The sequence below is a fragment of the Pelmatolapia mariae genome, linkage group LG9 (assembly GCF_036321145.2).
Source record: "Pelmatolapia mariae isolate MD_Pm_ZW linkage group LG9, Pm_UMD_F_2, whole genome shotgun sequence".
Taxonomy (NCBI): domain Eukaryota; kingdom Metazoa; phylum Chordata; class Actinopteri; order Cichliformes; family Cichlidae; genus Pelmatolapia; species Pelmatolapia mariae.
The window spans coordinates 4084568-4108481 of record NC_086235.1 but is presented as its reverse complement, the minus strand read 5'-3'; the positions used below and the strand labels follow the sequence as shown (position 1 = coordinate 4108481).

The 23914-nt window shown below is 41.9% G+C and overlaps 1 protein-coding gene across 3 annotated transcripts; it reads right to left on the bottom strand.

Moving 5' to 3' along the window:
* Nucleotides 1-4487: 4487 nt before the first annotated feature.
* LOC134634437 (zinc finger protein OZF-like) lies at nucleotides 4488-11435 on the bottom strand. Of its 3 annotated transcripts, none has more exons than XM_063483634.1 (4): nucleotides 11359-11435; nucleotides 9835-9926; nucleotides 7556-8485; nucleotides 4488-6789 (listed from the first exon to the last, which is right to left on the bottom strand). In XM_063483634.1, the coding sequence occupies exons 2-4, from the start codon at nucleotides 9850-9852 to the stop codon at nucleotides 6232-6234; spliced, it is 1506 nt and encodes a 501-aa protein (XP_063339704.1). In that variant the 5' UTR covers nucleotides 9853-9926; nucleotides 11359-11435; the 3' UTR covers nucleotides 4488-6231. The 3 variants fall into 3 exon arrangements, with proteins under 3 accessions (XP_063339704.1, XP_063339703.1, XP_063339705.1); XM_063483633.1 differs by having other exon boundaries at nucleotides 9835-9929; nucleotides 11359-11429; XM_063483635.1 differs by having other exon boundaries at nucleotides 9835-9977; nucleotides 11359-11417.
* Between the last annotated feature and the right edge of the window lie 12479 nt (nucleotides 11436-23914).

The following is a 23914-nucleotide window of genomic DNA, read 5'->3' as shown; positions in this document are numbered from 1 at the left end:
CTACATGACTGACACGGAGCTGCCTAAACTACACGAGTCCGTGAAAAAACATATCCACAGCCTACTGCAAGCCTCCTCTGCGTTTAGTTTCACCACGGATATTTGGACAAGCAGTGTTAGCCCCGTGTCGCTAATTAGCCTAACCTCCCAGTGGATAGACGAGTTTCACGCCGCAACGAGCCATATTACATGCCAAACAATTCCCTGGCTCGCACACCAGCCAGGCTATAGTGCATGTGTTTGAGGAAATGCTCCAGATATGGGGTATACATAAAACATCAGTACATGTTGTGCTTCGTGACAATGCCAAAAACATGATTAAAGCCATGAATGACGCAGGGCTCCCAAGTCTGCCATGTGTGTCGCGCACACGCTCCAACTGGCTGTTCACGAGGGCTGATTAGCACAGAGGAGCATAGCTGATGCTATAGCAGTGGGGTGGAAAATAGTTGGGCATTTTAAACATTCCGCCTTAGCCTACTCCCGCCTCGAGGACATTCAGGGACAGCTCAACCAGCCAATAAAGAGACTGCAGCAGGACGTACAGACGCGCTGGAACAGCACGTATTACATGCTCCAGTCCCTCATAGAGCAAAAGCGAAGGCTGTGTATGTGTCCGAGCATGAACTCCCTGACTATCTCACCGCTCACCAATGGGCTCTTATGGAGACGACCGTTGCCATCCTCGCCCCCTTTGAGGAACTAACTAAAAAAGTGAGCAGCTACGACGCACTAGCCTCTGATGTCATCCCAGCTGTGACTGTGCTAGTGAGACTTCTAAACAGAGAAACAGACGAACAAATTTAAAATTAAATTTTGTTTTTTTATAATTATTTATTCTGTAATATGTTGCATACAACATGCTTTTCATTTTAAATAAATGTTCTTAATTCCAAACTAGTGCCTTGTTTGTTTGTTTTTTGTTAAATTATATGACTAAAGCTGTTACCTGTAAATTTAAATCATGTTTTTATTAAGTACTCGGTATCGGTATCGGCGAGTACTGAAATGCAAGTACTCGTACTCGTAATCATTTTCCAAAAAGTGGTATTGGTGCATCCCTAGTGGTTAATAAAGTCAATCACTGAGCACGCTCAAAGGTGAGGCATGTAACTCTTCTTCTGCACAAACTTTTTCAGGTGAGGACTGTTCACTCGAGTCAGAGACATGATCAGAGGAATGTTTAACAGACTATAAAAATAGAGGGAGAGATCCTACTTACTTTTATAATGTAACTGTTGAAAACGTGTCACCAGGAAATTTCTCAGAGTAATCAAATATCCAGCCAAGATTTACTGATGGCTACCAAAAACATCTGGTCGAGGTGCAACTTGCTATCAGATATTAAATCAAATACTAGTGGCGGTATATGTATATATCTGAGCCCGTATGCATACTTTTGAATCTGTGTCAATTAGAGACAATACAAAATACATGGATTCTTGTTTGTTCATTAAAGATATCTGCTGTACAATCATTCCATTCTGGAAAAAGAACAGTTCAAAGAAGTCATTACGAGTCCAAAACTACCATGAAACTCATGCTCATGATGAGTGGATGTAAACCTCTGATCACAACTGTGAATACAGAATCAGCTTCTCACAGGAACAACCAGAGTGCTCATTAGGAGTATATTTCCATGTTGTCTGGCTGCTCAATATGATGAAGTAAACTGGCTGCAGCTGTTTAAGCAGAGACAGATGTGGAGCGGTGTTATATAAAGTTTGCCCTTTGTTCTCCTCACGTGAAACCCACATGTCTGTAAACAGCATCTCAAACTGACAGTATTGTTGATTCAAGGATACAAAAAACTCACATTACAATACATTTATAGAGACTCATCCACAGAAGCTGGAAGTTTAATGTGACCCTGATACTGCAGCAGATCGCTCTCATCTAGTGATGGGACGTTCTGTATCGAGGCTTCGAAGCTTGTGTCGAGTAACGCGATGCGCGTATCGAGGCTTGCTTCATTTATGGGAGGAGCTGAAAATGATGACGTCCGAAGCCTCGCTGCCCGGCTGTACCACGTGACTGGTTCAGGAAGTGGTTCGAACTTTGCCGCAAGCTTGACAGCGATATAAACCCCTCAGACTTCATACAAAATGTGGGTGTTTGATGGAGAGTTGCGGTTAGTGAGAGTTTGGAGAGAGTTTGGAGGTTTAGGAGAGTGAGGAGAGAAAGTCAGGAGAGAATGGAGCCAGCTAAGAAGAGGAGGATGTCCTCCCCTGTGTGGGAACATTTTGATCTTATTCCTCCCAACAAGGTATGTAAATTTCTACAGAAGATGGATTTTCATAATACTGATGGTGCAATACAATTTATGTTAAGCTGTTTTTACTTTTCTAAAAGGTGAAGTGTTTGCTATGTGCCAGGGAGCTGGGATATAACAACAACACCTCATCCATGCTCAGGCACTACAGAGCTTTGCATGAGAATAAGGGGAACACCGATTGTGGAGCAAGACCAGGTGAGCCATCAAATGCCATGATAATATAGCATGCTGTAATGTTACTAAATGATATAACAATATTATACAACTGTAATAAGTTACGTGTGTGATATTTATATTTGTGCTTTGTTCTCCTGAGGAAAGACAATAAAAACAATCTCAAATAGATGAAGACCTGGTTAGCATGGTGATTGAGGATTCCCAGCCATTTAGCATTGTGGAGGACAAAGGATTTAAAAGATCTGTTAAATCATTAAATCCTAGCTATGTTCTCCCCACTAAAAAGGTCATGAAAGCAGTGAAACTTTAGTTTTTACAGAATAAAATGTAAACAGGCAGGACTGAGGCTCAAAGCCTCAGTGTGTAGCTGTCCATACCTCAACGTTACAAAAGCACAACCACTGTCCATACCCCAACCACTCCTCACCTCACAGTAAATGATCATTTCCATTTTAAGCATTTCCAAATAATCATTTTCCATACTGCCAGTATAAATATACACAGTATACTGCCATCACTACAATATACATGTTTTACACACTCCTGTTGTTGTTGACATTTACAGGCTGTGTGCAAAATGCCGCACTCTTCAAATTCATGCCAACTAATATTTTTTCGTCCAGTAGATATCCTACTAGAGCAAATGAAGCTTCAAGAAGCTTTGCGCTGGGGTGAACCAATTGGATGAAAAGCTTCAGTGCTTCATGAAGCTTCATCTGCCCATCACTACTCTCATCCATTTCCTCTTATCACTTCAAATAGAAATAGAATAGGTTGTAGAGGTTTGGTGCATGCAGAAAAACAGCTGCAGGGACAATGAAAAGACTTTTCTGCTCCAACTTTCCGCCAGCAAACGCTCAACTTCTCCCAGCATGCTGAGCTAATGATTAGTTGGTGTTTTTCTCCAAACACTCTCTCACTCTTCTCTCAACGTGTTCACAATAAACTGTGAACAGACACCGAGGAGAGCAGCAGAAGACCTCATTCAGGAGCTAAACTCAACATGAACTGAACTCACAGTAAAGTTAGCTCGGTGCTTACCTTTAGATGAGCCCACAAACCGAGAGAAACTCCGTGATGAAGCTGGAACTCTTTCCAAACACAGGAAACAGATCAGGGAGCAGAGACCCACGTGGTTCATGGTAGACACATCCCAGTTAATGACCTGGGAGGAAGCAAAGATGTCAAAGCGAGTTGATAATTCAATTCAGTTCAATGTTATTTACACAGCGCCATATCACAACAACAGTTGCCTCAATGTGCTTTATATTGTAAGGTGAACCCTACAATAACACAGGAGTTAGGAAATGAAAAGTCAGTGCTCAGAGAGTCAGACCGATTAAAGCTGCTGTGTGAAAACTACAAAGTTCTGAAGATGGACTACAAAGAGTACATCCCAGGTACTCAATAAAGTTTGAATTAGACTCTGGTGCTATGCTCTGCTGCATGCAAAAAAAACCCCAAGTTTAAACAGTTTATATCCGGGATGTGAGAACTCTGCAGATATTTCCTGACCTTGTACCTGTACAGGTAGATCAGCACTGTTGATCCTCTCTCCTGTCCTGCATCGTGGCTGACGTGCACGGGACAGACTGGGTTCTCCGAAAGTCCACCGTGTTGTGCCCAATGTGTTGTTACAGTGTTGATTCATACAGGTCAGATAAGAGTGGAGAACCACCGGGTGAGCTGTCACCTCATCAATGAGGCTGTCATTTGAACAGAACGGCTATGAAGTGAGACTAAATGTTTGTGAGTAGCTGCTCATTCTGCAATGCAGGAACAGAACTAAACTGAAATACAGTGAACAATAAACTTACTTTCATTATTTAAATATAGTTTTTTTTAATGGGCATTTACATTTAGAAAAAAAATATTATTAGTGTAATAATAAAGTTGCTCTGCGTGCGCCCTATATATGAGACAAAACTGTAAAACCCCTGAAAGGATTTGTGTCTCCAGCTGGAATCAAACGTTCCACTCGTGCAAAACACTGCGTACTGAAGAGTGTCAGAGCAGACAGAGGCACATTCATGGGTTTAAGGTGTTTATTGTCATTCCAGCACATGCATGTACATCGAGTGAGCTCTGCACTCAACTTCCAGATAGAGGCAACAATATAAACTAGAGCTGGGCGATATAAGATTTTTTCATATCACGATATGTTTTTTTCATTTCAGGCGATAACGATATATATCACGATATAAGCCAAATAACTATATTTGTAAGATTTAAATGTGCCGTTGCTCACAAGTAAAATGTGAAATAATCAGCAGCTTGTTTTGATTTAAATATTTATTTCCCATAATAAGTTCAACAGGGTAGATGTACTTAAGGAACATGAGACTTTTTCAGATAAATAAAGGCAAATATTGCAAACTACACAAAAGGCAGCCGCTAAAGCGTTTAAGTTTCAAAATAGAACAAACAAAACAGACTACTAAATTGTCAATTCTACTTAGAAACAAAATATTAATTCTAAAAATAAATCTTAGTTTGTTTTACAGAAGAACAGACAAAATTGACTAACTTTTGTCAATATCAAATAAACTGAGAACTAAAAGGAAATTTTCAATCTCTCCTTGTTGTATAGCTTTCTGAACTTTCTGAATCTTTTATCATCTGTAACTGAAAATAGTTGTGGATGATTACTATAGCTTTCTAATGTGACGTTGTTGTCCCTGGCTCTCTTTCTCTCTCTCTCCCTCCCGCTCTGTTCCTGTGCTACAGCGAGTGTAACTACCGCCCCTCCCCCCCCTTCCCAGCGCAAAGTACAAGGCTCGTGTGCGGAGTGAAGCGGAAAAAAAGTGTGAGAGAGAGGGTGAGAGAAGGAAAGAAAAAAATCCCCACGGCTCGTGATAAGGAGCCGGCTCGCGTCGTTCACGTCAAAAATCCGGCTCTAAGAGCCATTTCGTTCGCGACCAACACATCACTATGAAATACCTTCGCACTACGGAACTTCTATGGCCCTTCCGTTCGACAATCTCTCCGGCATTGGAACCATCATCTCTTTTCTCTTCGGTAACCTGGTCACCACGCTCTCGGTTGATTTTTCTCTAGTCGGCACACTCATTTCCTCCATTACCGGTGCGGCACGGCGGCTGGCTGCTTCCCAAACAACTACACGTGTGGCTTGGCACTTGTGCTGTACGTAACAAGTCACGTGACGTGACGCTGCGGCTGTGATTGGTTCGGCTCTGCGCTACTTAATTTGGATTGGCTGTTCTTCTTTTCTTTTTTTTTTTAAGAGAGCAAGAGAGAGATGAGGTCTATCGCAATAGTTTAATTTTTCTATCGAGAAAAAGTTATTTCGCAATACATATTGTTATCGTTCTATCGCCCAGCTCTAATATAAACACAAACATATTTACAGTATAAGAAGAACCATGTTTACAGTGTGGTAAAAAGAAGAACAGAGGGTGTGTGTGTCTGCTGTGGCGGGGACGCTGCTGCCAACTACGCTCTGGGAAGCCTTCACCGCCCTCAGCGGAGTCCTCTTCTCTGCCACAGAGCACTTAATAACAATAACAATAATAACAATAACAATACAGAGGAAATATCCTTAGTTTTAGTATTAGTTAGTTTGGTGAACATGAGGCATTGGTGGGTGTCTTCACTGAGACTCACAAGCAACAGAAATAGAATAAAGTACAGACAGTTTAAGTGTCTGGATGCATGCTCAATCATTGAGTATATTCTGTTCTTCTGGACATGCCATTTTCAGACGAAATTTAATTTAAGATTCAGGATTCAGAGCTAGCTCATCAGATCCAAGTGTGACATCAGCTGACACTCTTTACAGAAGATTCCACCTGAACTCTGTGGAGCCTGATCTCAAGGTTTTTAAGTCTGACCCTGAAACCAGAAGAGGATCTTTCTGTCTCTTCAGATTCATTGCGATCCACTGATTTCAGTTCTGCAAGATCATGCTGATAAACCATGTAGTTCTCTTCCTCGTGTGCACGTTCGTGAATGTTACGATTACTTGAATGTGAGAAGCTTTTGTTACAGTGGCTGCATTTGTATGGTTTCTCTCCTGTGTGGACGCGTTTATGCACTTTAAGGTCACCTGTAGTGATGAAGGATGACCCACACTGGTCACAGATGTGCTTTCTGACACCATTGTGGAAGAGTTCATGTTGCTTTAATGCACTTGGAGTGGGGAAGCCTTTCCCACACTGTTTGCAGTAGTTCAGTCTTTGTCCGGTGTGTCTACGTTGATGCCATATCAGGCCTTTTTTCTTCTTGTAAGCTTTTCCACAAAGGTCACAACAAAACGGTTTCACAGCACCACAGTGACAACAGGGCTGAGAATTGGATCCATCTGTGTCGCTCTGCCTCTAAAAAAAGACACAAAGACAGTGTAAGTCGGGGAATCCCCTCAACATTTGTATCCTGAACGTCGCCTAAAATGAAAAGCATCTCTGTCCCACAACACTGTAACAACACTAATTTAATACTATAGTACCTGCACATAATACTGCAAAAATACCACAACACTACTACAGTACCACTGTACCATACTACCACCAAATATCAGTGCAACACAGTACTAATGTAATTTACAGGCCACCCCAGTGCTTCAATACTACCAGCAAAATACTTCAAGTCCAATCAGTTACTACAATAGTAATACAATAGTATAATACTAATAATCCAACAATACTGATGAATAGCAATCTAATACAACTGCAATATTACACTAACATATTAGTACAAACAAATACTTTATCAGTTCTGATATTACACTGCAAATCAAACAATCATACAATCCTATCAACAGTGCTTTATCTAAAATAAGACTGTGGCCTAAACTTTATTTTATGACACTTAAATAATTTGTATTGTATATACACCTGAGCAGAAATAATAATACTGAGGCATATTATGAAACAAACACAATCTTAAATACTGCAATATCAATTTTAGCACTACAAATGAGCGATCATTTATTTCTATTATGACTGTGAAAACAACAATATCCAAATTGCCCAGTGCTGCATTTACATGCATTACGTAATACAGTTTACTGAGCGGTCGGTCCAACCAGCCTAAAACGACAAGATAAAAAACAAAAAAACAAACAGAAAAAACAACACAACTTACGTCACAGTAACTGCACTTGTACAGTCTCTTTCTGGTGTGACTCTTCTGGTGCACTTTCAGGGAATTTGGAGCTTTATAAGCCTTATCGCACAGCTCACATTTATAAGGTCTCTCCTCAGTGTGAGTAAGTTTGTGGATTTGTAAGTTGCTGTATGTAACAAAGCGTTTGCCACACAGATCACAGCAGCACACATCCTGCCCGGTGTGAATGCGCAGATGTTTATTTCGGCTCCCCAGATGACTAAACGTTTTTCCACAAACGTCACAGCTGTATAGCTTTATTCCAGAGTGGGTAATTTGATGAATCCATAAATTTTTCCTGCAAGTAAAAGCTCTGCCACACTGATCACAGCTGTATGGTTTAACTCCGCTGTGGATGAGCTTGTGATTTTCCAAGCCTTCTTTGCGGGTGAAACACTTCCCACACTGGTCACAGCTGAATGGTTTAGCTCCAGTGTGGAAGACTTCGTGTCGTTTTAGGCTCTTCATCTCAGTGAAAGACTTACCACACAAGTCACACCTGAATGGTTTCACTCCACTGTGGATGACTTTGTGATTTTTTAAATGTCCAGCTTGAGTATAAGACTTTCCACACAAGTCACACTTGAATGGTTTGAATCTATTGTGGATGACTTGATGACTTTTTAAATGTCCAGATCGAGTATAAGACCTTCCGCACACGTCGCACCTGTATGGTTTAATGCTGTGGATGAATTTATGCATGCTCAAGCTGCTTTTCTGGGTGAAACTCTTCCCACACTGATCACAGCTGTATGGTTTAATGTCACTGTGAAAGACAAGGTGTTTTTTTAGGCTACTCATGTGTGTGAAAGACTTCCCACACTCATCACAGCTGTATTTTTTCTCTCCCTTTCTTCTGTGAGGTTTGTCGGCCTCCTGAGAGTGCTGACTTCCCGCTCCATGTTGGTCCTGCGGTGACAGAGATACAAAATGAGGTAATGAGTGAAACGCAGTTATGGAACATCCATCCATCCGCCAATTATCAACTACAGGGTTGTGGTGGAGAATTAAGGGGTATATTGTGGAAACGTCACTAATCTACTGCAGGGCTAACACATACAAACAGACAACCTTTCATGCTGACGGCCAGTTAAAGGTCACTGATTCAACCTAAGCTAAACTTCAGACTCTTTCTAATAATAGATCCTTGTACACCTGACGCTGAAACAAGAATATGCATTTGGCAGCAATGCTAATTACAACAAGGGAGTACAGATTGTTGTCACCACTCGGTACCAGACTTATTAATCACTTAATCTAATCTGTTTAATCTAAGTCTCATCCTTTTTTAACACTATCAGAAAGAGATCACAGATACAAGCGGCAGAAATGAGTTTTATCCAAAAGGTGGATGTGAGTTCAGTGATCCAGGAGCGGTTCAGAGTAGAGCCGTGACTCCTCCACATTGAAAGGTGTTCCAGCTGGGCACATATGGGAGGAGGCCACCTACTGGCCGACCTGGGAATGGTTCAATTTTTGAATCGATAAGCTGGAGGAGTATTAATCGTTTTGTTATTTTAGATTTTAATTTTTATCAAAGTGGTCATCATAAACTTTGAAACCAGGTGCATCATTCATAACGCACGGCACAATGCAGTCTCAGTCTCAGTTTATTCATTTTTCGGATATTAGTTTGTCGTGTTGAACATTTTGGCAGTAATGTGTTTTCACATCATATTTAACATCGGTTTCTCTTTGTCTGTCTGGAGTATAACGTGTAATGGTGATAATGAATGATGCGAGGTGCGGCACAGTTAAACTGCTGGATTTATTGTTGAAGAATGTGATCAATGGCTTGTTATTAGTTTTTGACTTTAAACTTTTTTTAAATTTAACTTAATATCTAAATGTTTCTTAGTTTTAGATTAGTCAGTCTAATATTTTTTCCTCGTTTAGTCGACTAAGAAATTACTCTACTGGACCGTCCCTAGTAATAAGGGATGAGAATTTCAGGGAAAAATATTGCTCTGTTCTAACTGGGAACTATTCTAATGTTCTTCAATCATCCTCCAGCTGAACCTTTCTCAAATGGCAATGCATAGTTGTAGCAGACTTGTGACCGCCTAGCTTTCCTCACTGGAGTCTGCATTGGACCACTTTTCTGTTTTGTTTTAAGGACATGGCTTTCAGATATTGCACAAAATGCTCGAGACCACAATAAAACTACAACAATGTCTGGGTCCTTGGAAGCAAAATATGAAGAAATGAGGCTTGAGAATTGCGCACAGTACTGTGATATACTGAGATATTTTTCTCACATTTTGTGTCGAGCTCATTGTTTCCTCTGTAGTGACTGAGCTGAGTCCAAACGGCTAAAAATGTTACTCGGCTTCTCCGTCAGACTCTTCTCCTGCTGGGACACAAAAACAGAACTTCAAGGATTCGGACATCATTTTGATCCCTGACAAAAAGAAGCAGAGAAAATAAAAATAATCTTCTAAATAGAAAACATTAAAAAGAGTGATTAGTTCCAGCAGGTGCAGGATGGTTTCTACAGGCTGAAGAACAACAGTCACTGCAGGAATCAACATCTGCACACTGATTTTCTGTTAGAGGAACAAAGTGAATGCAGACACACACACACAGACTCTCTCCAAACCCTCAGAACAAAAGCTGTCCAGCTTTGTCACAAAGTTACTCCATTTTGACCCCACTCTCATCATCACTGGACTCAAATAGGAAGAAGCATTTACATTTAAATGCTGTTTGTTCATTACAGCTCATTAGAATACCACCTTCTCCTCTAAGCTGGCCATCAATCAACTCTATACTGACCAGCAACTGGATGCTTCACTTTCTGACTAACAGACCCCAAAGTGCAGGGCTGGGGAACAAACATCCTCCACCTTCACCCTGAGCACAGGTGCGCCTCCGTTTTTTAAAACTATTGTATTCCACCAAGGTTACAGAGGGGAAAAGGGCGCAAAAGTGTGTTTCTGTACCACTGTTATGAATTTTATTTTTTCTCGTCTCTCCTGCTGCTTGTGCTCGGTTGCTGTGTTGTGCCAAAAAATGATCGTCTGTCAAAACCTGATTTCCGGTATTTGCCAAAAACTGATTGCTTGTATTTAAACTGCTGTCAATAACTAGTTATGTGTGTTATGTGACATATGTGAAACATATGCTAAATGTATCCCTCATGAATGATATGTAAGTACAACAACAAAGAGTTATAAAGATACTTGAAAAACAGGTCATTTTTAAATTTTATATAGAACCCCTTTGTAAACCCTGTTCACCGAAGTCTATTTAACAACATAGGTAAAGATATTGCACATAAAAACACACAGAAACATTGGAAATCAGTTTTTGGCACAACAGTAGTGTATCCAAGCTCCTCTTAAACCTCCAGCTGGTCTCTGCAGATAGCAGGCACCAGAGCTGACCATCGTCAAATGATAAAAGCTTGTGTGGGAAGAACAAGAATACTGGAAAGAACCGACCAGTTTATGGACATAGGCTCATTTCTAAACAGGCATCTGCGCGGACACCTACATCGGTCTGTAGCTTTGGGGATTGAAAGAGACTTTTCTGAGAAAAACAGCGCGATGGCGGGCTGTTGTGTGGGGTTAAAAAACGAAATGCATTTTAAAGACGAAATATTCGGTTTTTTCTTTAATTATTATGTGTATTATTTGTATTTTTCTGCTTTGTGGGCACCTCCCACACATCAGTCTGACCATCAGCAGTTAATGCGGAACAGCGGCAGCACCGCAGAAGACCTCTTCAGGAGCTAAACTCGGGATTAACTGAGCTCAGACTAAATTTAGGTCGGTGTTTACCTTTAGATGAGCCACAAAACGAGAGAAAACTCCTGCCCGATGAAGCCGGACCGCTCGTTCCTCCTCCTCTTCCTGTTTTCTGGCGTTGACAAATATCAATAGGTGGTTTACCGCCACCTGCTGGTGTGGAGGAACTGAAATACGACTCCATATTGAACTAAGATTTTGAGTAAGTTTGCTTCCTCCAGCGTCAGATTTCTGACAGTGTAACAGAACATGCTCGGTGGATTCATCACAGTTTGCTGCCGAGCTTCTCTGTTATGATCGGTGAATTGTTTAATCCAGTGTGTCTACTTACGAGACTCAGCTCTGATGTTTTCCTTTGAATCCTGCAAAACCAGCCCCTTCCCCTCACTGTTTCCCTTCAGTTTCTGCATCATTAAGCGCTGGATTTCTAAACCCTGACACTGGAGATCCTTTGTGGCCTTTTCCCTTTTCTCTGCTACAATAAATGATCATCCAATGATCCAACCAATGATCACCCCCGACCTTACATATACAACACAGACATTACATGGGGATACAAGTCGGAGATTGGTAGCATTGGAGAGAAAAAAACATTGAAATGTACCTTACAATGGGAAAGTACAAGAGGAAAAAAAGAGACCCCTTCTCATGCTGTGCTTCCATGGTAGGACAGCACGAGAACAGGAAACAAAAAAACTCCTCTGCACAAAAAAGCACATAGATGTCCACAGCACAACATTGTGAAGACATAACAAGGCACAGCAGCCGCCTCGCACATCGCTATCTTCCCAGCGCTGCACGTAGACCCGCCGTGTTCCCCCACAGGAAACAAGCATCGAAGGCGTTTGGAAAGGGAGGGGGATGAGTGTGTGCTTATCAGTGTAAGTGTATGTGTGTGCGTGTCCATAGTTCAGCGGAGACAGTGTCCTTCGCCCTGCCAGGCTAAGTAAACAGTCTACCAGCCAACCCAGGTGGCCTTAATGGAATGGGAAGGAACAGTCTCAACATAGTCGTTATCAGGGAATGCATTCAGAGACCAGTTGATCAAATCCATAGTTCTCTTTAGGTTTTAGACACAGGCTGTGAAAGAGTGTTCCAGGGAAAAGTAATAAAAAACATGAGACAAGACAAGGACATAAGCAGCTAAGCAGGGAAGATAAGGGAGAGGAGGAGAGGAGAAAAGTGCGACCGCCTTCGCTGAGAGCCAAACGAGAAACGGATTCACTTTCAGAGACATAGACAAACTTCATTTTCTTTTTCAGCAGATGGACCCAAACTGTCAAGGCTCAGAAATGTTGAAGGCAAGCAATCTCAGTCCTTCACAGATATGACTGTCTTCTGATGACATCAGGATTAGAGCCTGATTTGGTCACACTGATCCCAGATAACAGAAACAGTGACATCTCTCCAAGAACCAGACTAAGCTCACACATTGAATGATTTGAAAAACAAAGCCTCACAAAACTAGACTACCTGCACATGATGGAGCATGAATGCTGCCCAGACTTTTTTATCTTGGATTTTGGCCCTAACCTTGGACCACTATGACATTTTTTGAACTGACAGGTGGTGTAGTACTGATTTACATTAAAGATTCTCCTCTGGCTTCCTTCACTGCAGTGTGTCTGCCAAAAATATTGAATATAGTTTTATTGATCTGTCCTGGAGGCAATGAACACTTTGCTATTTATCGTACCTCTTCTACAGACAGAGATGTCCCGGTTGCCAAATTAAAATCCTTATTTGTCAGTTCTGAGGTTATTTTGGGTGACGTGACGTTAGATCGTCTCTCTAAAAACTAATAAAAGCTTTATGTATTTAGTGTTTGGTTTTCCTCAATCATTACTGGAGACAAAGAAGTTGATAAAAGCTCATTTTTCTTTCCTCACGCACATCTAAACAACATGTGTTGAGCAGGACTGAGGACAGACTGATCAGAGGTGCTGACCTGTGAGTGGACCATGAGCTTAGATTAAATTGAGCCGTAAATCCATCCATATTACTGTATTTAAACACGGTCATTTGTTTTCATAAAAAGGTTAGATGACACCAAATTATTGTTTTTCGAATATCAGGTTCTTAAAATAATTTCTTAATGTGAAGCAGTCATCAGTAATGCATTCAGTCAGGCAGTTTTTTAGTGTCCTCTCCTCTTGCAGTTCCTCTATCATCCAGCAAGTGGCAGTGTGGCCCCACGTAAACTCTCCTCCTCTGTTGTTTCTTTTAACAAACTCCAGAAGAGAAACACTTAAGAAAAATTCAGGTTCAAATATAATATAATATAATATAATATAATATAATATAATATAATATAATATAATATAATATAATATAATATAATATAAGAAAGCTGTGTTTTACATCTAAACAGAGGGAACATTCGGGCTAAGCATGAATAAACAGTCCCTCTTATGTCATTTGCTAAGGCCACAGGATCTCTGCATGTTTGAAAGCTTGAAGTCAGATTCACTCTTTGTGTTTTAGTCCTCTTGGAAACAATTTTTTTTTTAGAAGTTTAGGGGTCAGCTGCTTTTCAACATATACTCTACATTGAGTGTAAGTGCTTCAGATGTTCTTATTTTAATTTTATTTATAAAATATTTCTTTATTATTCTATTTTTTTGTTGGTGTCAATCCTGCAGTGTCTTTGTCCTCCTGCAGAAGGCAGTGTAAACCGGCAGAAAGGTCGATACAGCTGCAGCTTTCTGCAAACAAAAGCACCTCTTTTTCTTTTTCCTTTTTGCCTTTCACTGTTCTGCCTCCTCTTCTTTCTCCTTTTCTTTAGCTTTTTCCTTCTTCCTTTCTTTTCCTCTCCTTTATTATCTGTGTGTTTATTGAAGCTGATAATTTTCTGAAGTTCAGGACGGGTCGACTGATGCAAAAGACAATCAGAATTTACGTTTAATTACGTCACAATATGTGTGTGAATGTTATCGGTGTGTCTGTGTGTCTGTAAGTGTGTGAGTGTGTGTCTGTGTGTATGATCTCTCTCTCTCTGTCTGTGCGTGTTATCAGTGAGCGTCAGCTGGCTCTTTGCTTTGTTTTTAGGTCACTTTTGCACCAACTTCCTTAAATCAGTCTGAAAGCAGCTCAGTTCTTTAAAATAGAAACAATTAGTGTGGGCTTGACATTCAACTCTTTCTCTCTTTCGTTCCTCCTTTCTTTTCATCTCTTCCTTTCTCTTCTGTCCTCTATGGTTTGCTTTTCTTTGGAGAGGGGGAAGTAGGCCGTCTGTCTCTGACTGGGCAGCACACATCAGCTCTGTCTTGTTGTGATGACGAAGCTGATCTTGTAGTTACAGCTCTGTCTCTCATTGTTTTACACCTGGACCGTGAACATGTGACAGGGATTGAGCTTCTGATTCGACGGGATCTTTGGATGGTAAAAGGTGTTCAGAGTTCTGAAATATAAAAATCATCAAAACAAATTGGATGTAGCAAATGGGAAGCTGCTATGATTCTGAGATGAGCATGTTTGGCACCATTAGGTCTCCAAAGACATGAAAAGGTCCCAAAACATCATTTGTTTTAATGATCTTTAGAGGAGAAATGTTTGCACAGGGCCACAGAATCTGCTGTAGCCAGACTATCCATATCTGGGCTTCAGTGCTGCACAGGTGAATTTCCCCAAATGTTACTTTACTGATGCCGATGCGCTTCATAAAGCCGGGTTTGCCTCTGCTTCAAAAAGCAATTTTGAGCTTAAATAACCAAAATATTTTTAATGAAATTAAACGTCCTAAGGAGAAATGTAGGAGGGCTGCACTGTGACAATTTTACATTATTCAATAATGATCCACCCAGTTTATCTACCTTCAGTGTTGCACTTTGAGCCTGTTTCACTTTCAGTCTTAGTGTCCTTGATAACTTAAAGCCAACTCATTTAAATCAGACATCATTCCCTCGAATTCAATTTGAGAAATGTACGGGTGTATGTGGTTCTGCCTTAACTGGATGAAATCTTACCTAACAGGTCATTTATCTGTCAGCATTGGTAACCATGCTTCTAACACTGTTAGCTGAACTTGTGGCTCAATTCTGTATAGACCCGCTTTCATCTATATTTAAGAAAACATCATTCTGTCATCTACTTCTATGCTGACGATGCCCTGATATACCTTTCATTGTACACAAATCATATTTCATTCATTCTTAAATTTTTGCAGTGGCACTGCTGCACTGCAGGAGGAGGAAAGCTGTCAGTGGAGAATCGACCTCAACAAGGAAAAAACACAAATAAAGAAGGAAAGCTCGGTTTGATTTCTCATTAAATGTTGGGCGGCAGCAGCAGAAGATTTTTTATTTTTTTTAATAAATGTGGGACTGGCTGTGTTAGACAGTCTGATTGTAGCCACATTTGAGCTCCTGTCAAAGACACAAATGGTTCATGAGTTGCTGTTTACAACCTTCCTTGTTTTCCATATAGCAACAAACACCTGGACGGTGTTCTTGTAGCTGAGGGATTCAGTGACAGATCCTCTTGAGGTTTCCTTCCAAGTATGTGGTGCACTCTCTGATCTCCGGGGGTATCCATCTGATCTGGTATCAATGGTAACCATTTTTCTAAGAAGGAAACATACTTGTTACCTTTCACTCCCTCTGGGAATCGTGCTGTTCTCAGAGCTTTCTGTCTCTGTGTGTTTTCCCACCAGGTTTTCACAGACTTGCTGTAGCCTGGTCGATCACTGCTGTTGTTCACTGTACTGTATTTTTGCCCCAGTTGTGCTTCTCAGAGATATATTACAGCTGTCTTTACAGCATCTGCCGAATGCAGATGCTTTCTTCATCATGTTTATTTGCATTTTGTGCTGTTCTCATTCCTGATGCATCAAATAATAGTGAAGTTCAGGCATGTCTCTGTTACCCAGAGCATGTCCTTTGGTGGTTGACTGTCATGATCCAGGCTTTGGTATCAGTGTGCAGGAGATGTCACACCCAACCTGACGTTTTTCACTGTGAGACAGAACAAAGCAGAATCCTTTGCTAATCCTAAAAAGCAAGTAAAACAGCAAAAACAAACCAAGTGCATAGTATGTAGGCCCACACAGGACACTCCCACGGTCTCCGGGGACACTTCAGTTTTCCTGCCTTGTAGAAGGTTCCACCATAATCCTGTCATGTAGCGAGAGCTCTGGCGTGTGCTGTGGTTTGTTCTGACATCGTAACAAATAAAATCGTGGTTATTATTTAGACAATCTGAATGAATCGTTGGCTCTTCAACACGAGTTACAAATAAAGCTTCAAAAATAAAACCCAAATTACAGCTGAATGATAAATCAATGAGTTCAGCTTTAAATACACACACACACAGAGAGAGAGAGAGAGAGAGAGAGAGAGAGAGAGAGAGAGAGAGAGAGAGTGAGTGTGTGTGTGAGAGAGAGAGAGAGACTGTGTGTGTGTGTGTGTGTGTGTGTGTGAGAGAGAGAGAGATACCCCTCTGGAGACTGAGGTCAGGGAACACACTCTTTCCCCCGTCTGCCATCGCGGGACCTCATCAACACCTCGCTGCCATGTCAGTGGAGGACACACACTGCATGTCTCCCATGGGACCCCAACACTTATTACAAAAGATGTGAAGGACAGAGGAGGGGGGGGGCAAGATGAAAGTTGGAGGGTTAAAGGACGTTTGCTTCCACAGAGTATACAGCGCCGCACTATCTGTCGCTCTCTTAGCGTGTTTTATGACTAAGAAGCAGATGACATCACAGGATTGGCTCCTTCATGCTGCATCAGCAACTGTCCTGCACATACTGAGCGGGCACGCGTGTGTATGTGTGTATTCATAATGCAGTGTGTTTGCCTTGTGTCGCGCTTTGATCCTAACAAGTGCAGAGAGGCAAAGTCACAGTGAACAAACATGAAGAAGAGAAAATGGCTGAAGAAAAAACCCCAGAGCCAAGTTAAATATGATTTTCCATTAATAGAGGTTAAAAGTGACGCTAATGTCAAAGATGATGCTTCTAGTGGTAAATATGGAGACCCGAGAGCTGCTCTGTGGAGCTTAGCAGCCTCTTACAGCTCCCTGTTTTTGTTTTACAGCATCAAAACTGAAATGTGCCATTTTCAAGTCCACTGACGACACAAATTTAGGTGTGTTTTGGTGCGATGTTCAGGTGCAGATTCAGAGTTCACCTTAGTTAAGCTTTGCCCATGCACATGTTCTGGCTGGACTAACAGCAAGACGGTTGCTGTGTGGGAAAATGCAGGAATAATTATTTTAGCTGGTTCGATCTCTATAGTCACCACATTTATTACATTAACAGACAAAAAAAGAAGAAAAACATGTCATTATTACTCTTATGACCCTGAATCTTTTTTTTTTCACTTTGAGAACTTGCACAACAGGCTTGTGTCATCTTTAAAACACCTCCAGGCACTTAGTTATTTTAGATGTCATTACTGGGACGTCCATTAGACGGAGAAATCGCTTCTCAGAGATTTGCACATCTTTCAGTTTGGAACCATTTAGATGTGAGAAAAGACGAGAAGCCGACAGTTATTCACTACTGAACGTTTGCTGGAATCTGCTAATTATTTTCTCCATTATTGTTTATTTTTAATGACAAAAAGAAAATAATTTTCAGTTTAAAAAAAGATTCAGTTATTGTAGATTATGAAAATCAGCAGAGGGGAATGATTGCTTGTGAACTGCTGCACGATCGCATGCAGTCACATTTAGTCTGAGAGGACAGCTCTGTGAACCGCTGCGTTTCTATCAGGCTGAAAGATGGCAAAGTGCTCCTCTAAATGAATCTGTTATAATGTCGTTTGCATTGATTGGTTGCAGTAAACTATAAAACCCATATCTGCTATTATTCACTTAGTGATGAATAATTACTGATACACTAAATTTGTGATTCCCTAATGAACACACTCATATTGATGGAGGAGCAAACATTTGGCTGACATTTTTGACTTACAGTAAAACTTTCCAGAGACTTCCGTCTTAAACCACGTCTTCATTCAAACATCGATTTACATTACAGGGACAAAAAGGAAGCACGTCCCTGCAGTTAAAGCAGCTTTTTGTCATCAAAGCATGATCTGCTCATCTTTGGCCTTCAGTTCTTCTGGGCGCCCTCAGTATGCACCACGGGGAAGGAAAACACCCACAATCCCACAGGAGAGACTGACCTGACGCAGTGTAAGGTGTGCTCATCACTGGGTAATCAGTTTCATTACATGTTATTATTTAAATTTCTCTGTAATTTTAACATTTTAAGAAAGAAAAACCTTTGGAAAAGAGCACCAGCGTAACGCTTATGATGTGGACGAACAGAAACGAACACTCATACCTGGAATGTTTCTGTTTTTGAAAATTCACAGAGGAAAACTTTAAAACATGCATTCTGGGTAAAACTTCAATGTGCAGCAAAGGAAAGATCTCCTTTTAATCTGCATGCTACCTACAGCCGTGATTCCTTCTGTATTAAGATAATCAGCCATAGAAAATATGACATATCTCAGAAATCGCTGTGAACAAAAATCAAGTTTGAATTTTTTATGGATAGTGTCCTGCACTCATGGAGAAACAACGTGTATAAAGAAGCGAAAACAGTCTGAACCCACTTCGAGGGCCTGTACACACACACACGCTTTATTATCGACCCACAGCAATGTCCTTTTTGGGTTGGCACACACTTCTGACCGCAGCTCTCTCTCAGCGTTGTGCAAACTGTCTGATGGAAGAACCTTCCCTCCTTTCCACTCCCGTGTCACTAAAAGCAGTACAGAGCTTCTTTATGCCATTACCACCACCTGTCCACTCACCTGCCTGGCACCACCCCTTCCCTGCAGCTGAGCCAGGGACCACACCTCCGCCACAATATACAAGCTCAACACAGAGACTCTGGAAGTCAAAATGTCATTCATGATCTCCGGAGGTTTGAGTACGCGCCAGCATGAGCTGTGATGGTGTGAAATGATGCTCCTGTAGAAACCACCACTTTATAAGATGAAAAATTATTCACAAAGACTCATTCCACATGTTTGACCTGGCAGATTGTTGTGCTGGGCGTCCTTCTTGATCCCACATGGATTAGTTCCTCTTCCTGCTCCCAGAATTAAAGCTGAGAGTGTTTGCTCGTTAGGTGAACGTGCAAACCATCACACTACGACATCGACCTCATTTTAACAACAAAAGTCTTTTATTTGCAGTGTCACAGAAGAAGTGACACTACACACGATCCAAAAATCACAACTGAAACCTCTCTGATTGGTTGATTGGCTGTTACCATGGAGAAAGACACAAACTACAAACACGTTCAAGCTAATATTGAGCAACGCTCTGATAATAAACAGGATAATGTCTGGAAGTCACTGGATGTGGAATCTGGGATTTGCAGTGCATTATGGGATGAGTAGTTCACTGTAAACAGTAATCACTCACACAGTCTTATTTTTGTTGGTTTGTTTTCCTTTATTTTTTGATCCAAACCAAATTGCTCATTGTTGCCTTGGTTTCAGGCTTCAAACTCTTCATATAGAGAACAGGAAATCCACCTGAGAAACAGGAGCTGTTGGAAAAAGTACATACTATAGTTTGAAGGTAAACTTTGTATGGTTTCATTAAATATACCAAAGTTAATATACAGAAAAGGATCAGCTAAAACAAAACCTATTTATTCCTGTATTCCTGTTGTCGCACACCCTCCAGAGGTAGATTTGGGTGCAGCGGCACGGAGATCCCAGCTACTGTTCATCTTTGTGTGTTTTTCATTGTCTTCCTGATCTCCACTAATCTCACCTGGACCCACAACACCATCGCCCTAGCGCCTCTGTGTCCTAAAGAAGAATAACCTGGACCAGAAGCTGCTGCTGGCCTTCTGTTGCTCCTCAGTGGAGCGCATCCTGTCCTGCTGCCTGGTGTTTGGTGGGCAGGGGCCACAGGAAGGCTGCACAGACCGTAATTAACACCATCCAAAAAATCACTGGCTGTCCTCTGCCACCCCTGGAGGCCATCGCCAGATCCTTCTGCCTCAGGTAAGCCAGGGCGATCACAGGTGACCCCGCCGACCACCTGTTTGACCTGCTGCCCTCCGGTCGGTGCCCCAGGTTAATATTTTCAAGCATTTTTAATCTGTCCTCTAATCTGTGCCTTTCTCTTATTTTGTGCATATTTCTCCTCTTTGTTATTTATTCCTGCTTTCTACTATTTATATTTCATTCCACACAGTTGATGTGGAGCACCCACAATTTCATTGTACATGTACAATGACAGTAAAGGGCTATTCTGTTCTATTACATATGTTGTTGGAGTTACTTTTCCAGTAATTATATTGTTGGAAAACTGTGTTTGGACATCACATCATGAATTGAAAAGATAGTACGAATGAACCGGAGCCCCGGGAAGGTCCTTCCTCACTAACTTCCAACCGGATTCAGGATCTCCAGGCATCAAATAGCTGTTTTACTCACAGCTGGTAGAGGGTGCTGTTCTGGTGAGTATTCAGCTGGCATACATTAACTGGGTAGTGGGTTCATATTATGAAATGGGAAGTAGCTGCTGATGATTTAACAACAAATATAAACAACATAAGGAGGGCTTTAGTGAGAAGAACTATTCTTAAAGGTGGTCAGAAATGCACGACGTTTAAAGCGAACTGTTCCTTTAAGATTGGAGCTTTTTGGCAGGCAGACAGATGGGGAAGCTCCTTTTAACATATGCTGAGGAACTCTGGCACCCTCTCTGCGTTTCAGGGCTAGAGATGAGGTTATGTAAGTATGTAAACAAGTCGGCACACACGCTTTTTATTTTTCTCTCTCAGTTCAGTGCCTTGCTCAAGGGCAACAACAAGGCAGTTCACTGAGTTCAGTCTGTATTCACGTGTGCTTGAGGGCATCGGTGGAGCTGAAGCAAGTCTATTAATTGACAGAAGGTAAATGAGAACTGTTTAAGCTATTTAACCAACAGCAGTTTTCAGCCTCTGACTGAAATCAGCCATTTCACTGAAATCAGAACGTCTTTGGGTTTTAGACCAGATGAAGCAAACAATTTAAACGCAGTCATCTATGTCATCAAACAACAACTCAGTGAGTGGAAAAGCTGCTGGTGGGCTTTAAACAGAAATTTCAGCCTTTCAAAAAGACAGAGAAGCTTTGTTCACGAGTACGCTGGCTCCTCAGTTAAAACCGCTCACAGCATGACGGCAAAACCCAGCAAACACTCTGACCTTGAATAACTGACACCAGATCGTTTTGTGTCTGGTTTTGGTTGAAAAATTGTTCCAAAATAAAAATTGTGCCCACGTCAGAGACGGAACATCTGCTGGATGTCCTCGTTCAACACTAAGTGTTTACAGAATTCTTTGTACACGATGATTGGTCTGAATGCAGACAGTCTGCAGTGGATGTCGAGTTCCAGAAAATAACTTGAACGGGATTTACATGCAGATACATGTTAGTAGTTTAAACATGATCCATGCATCATCCTCTGCTGCACATCGGGGTCTGTGTGGTTGTTGGGCCAGTGTTCTCAGCTGCCCCGGGGCATATCGAGGCATTCCCGAGCCAGCTGAGAGACGTAATCTCTCCAGTGTGTCCTTGGATCCAGAAAGGACCCAGGATGTGTAACTGTTAACCAGAGCCCTTAGCCCGCAGAATGCCAGAAACTGTCATATCTTATAAAAACAAAGCTTCAAATCAAACCAGACAGAGATGAAAACACCACTGTTGACAAAGGAGAAGAGAGGAAATCTCGCTAAAACACAGCTTAAACAATGACATGAAAAGACCTAAATCAGTTGTAAATGCATGTCTCATTACTTGTGTCTATAACTCCCAGCTCCCTGCCCTTTGGTTCAAAACATTTGTCTTTTTTTGTAATTTCCTAAAACAGTTGGATCCTTTACTTGGAAGTAGGCATTCTCCTGGGAACTGTTTTCCCCTGCGGATAAATCCACCTTTGTGTGGTGGTCCAAGGCGGCCTGAATGAAACAATACCTCGTAATACTGTTGAAGCATGGTCATCACGAGGGCCACAACGAGGCAGAGAGTAACACAGCAGACGGGTTTCCAACAGCAGCTTCAAGTGTCATCCTCAGTCTGGTCTGACACACACACACACACACACACACACACACACACACACACAGCATTAGATCACGAGTTCAGCTTCATGACCAAAGTGGGCAGCGTAAGCAGGCATGATGTGCAGAGGTGAACCGGCGCCAAAGCCGACATGGAGGGAGGAAGCGCAGGGAGACGGATGCACACGGTAGTGTGCAAAAACAGTCCGCTGTGAGGACGGAGAACTACCCGACGCCATAAACCTGCGCGTCTGCCCACCCGTCTGTCCGACCTCGAAATGAAGCCGGGATGCTCCTCTCATCTGCTGACATCACAAACAATGTGGGGGTGGGGTTATTTTAGGAAAATGAAGACAGAGTAATATTACCAACAATAAAAACCTCGATGTCGAGAGGCTGTGCGGTCTTCTGTACACCTGACTCTGTCTCTACTGACTTTAGCTCATTACATAGTGGACTGATGTTGGTAATGCCTCCTCCACCCAGCATAAGCATCCAGGGCTGAAACATGAAGCTCTCTGGTGTCCTCTTCAGGGCTGGCTCAAAAAGCACCTCAGTCCCCACAGACACCAGCGTTAAAATGTCCAACTTTACAGCAGAAATAAACATGTTCACAGCCACTGTGGATGGATCCCCCCTGCTCTTAAAAACACGTGTAATTCATCAGCAGGGACAATGAAGGGAGGGGGATGGGGACAGTAATTGACAGGTGTCAGGACACACCTGTCCTGACTGTCTGCTAGTCTTCATCTCAGCTAACTGAGCCGAGCTGCCCATCCGGACCGTGAACCGAGAACCAAGGCTCTTGAACTTTAACTCGCTCGCAGCTGCCTCTTCAAAATGTGGTGTAGCTGGCAGACTGTGGTAACTTCTGCAGGACCCCACAACTACAGAGACTTCGACAGCTGTGACAGGTGTGTTTGGTAGTAATATAAGGTGCTCTAAAGACATTATATTGGTTAGTTTAAGGATAAAACCGAAACACAGCCTAACAGGCTTTCACTGTGTCTTCCTGCTTCTGCAGTAATATGTATTCTGCCAGTTTAAGCTGTTCTTTTCTTCTTATTTTTATTGTGCTGATAGTCTGTGTACAGACTGAGTCAGCTCTGAAGTCTTCTCTGCTTTCTGTGTTTTAGTAAAAGCAGCTGTTGTTAAAGATTTATTAGTTCCAGGTCCAACATGATGAGCTCAGTTTCACTCATGATGCTGGATGAATGAGGGCAGCACACAAGTGTAAACAGAAACAAGGACTTTGCCCACTGTGGCTCTGCAGAGGTTAAGTCTGTGAAGGTTCTCACTCATCCTGGTCATCGTAGTCAAAGGAGCTCGGAAAGAAAAGCGTCTGGACTTCTTTAGGTTGCTTGAAGACATTTCACCTCTCATCCGAAAAGCTTCTTCAGTTCTAGGGTCAAATGGTGGAGGCTGTGTCCCAATCCAGCGACCGCACGCTTCGAGTACGCATTTTGAGACCTATTACGTCACAGCATCGCGACGACGTCTGTCACAATCCGAAGTGTACTCCAAATGCGCCGTCGATTTTCCCAAATTTGAAGTGCGGTCCGG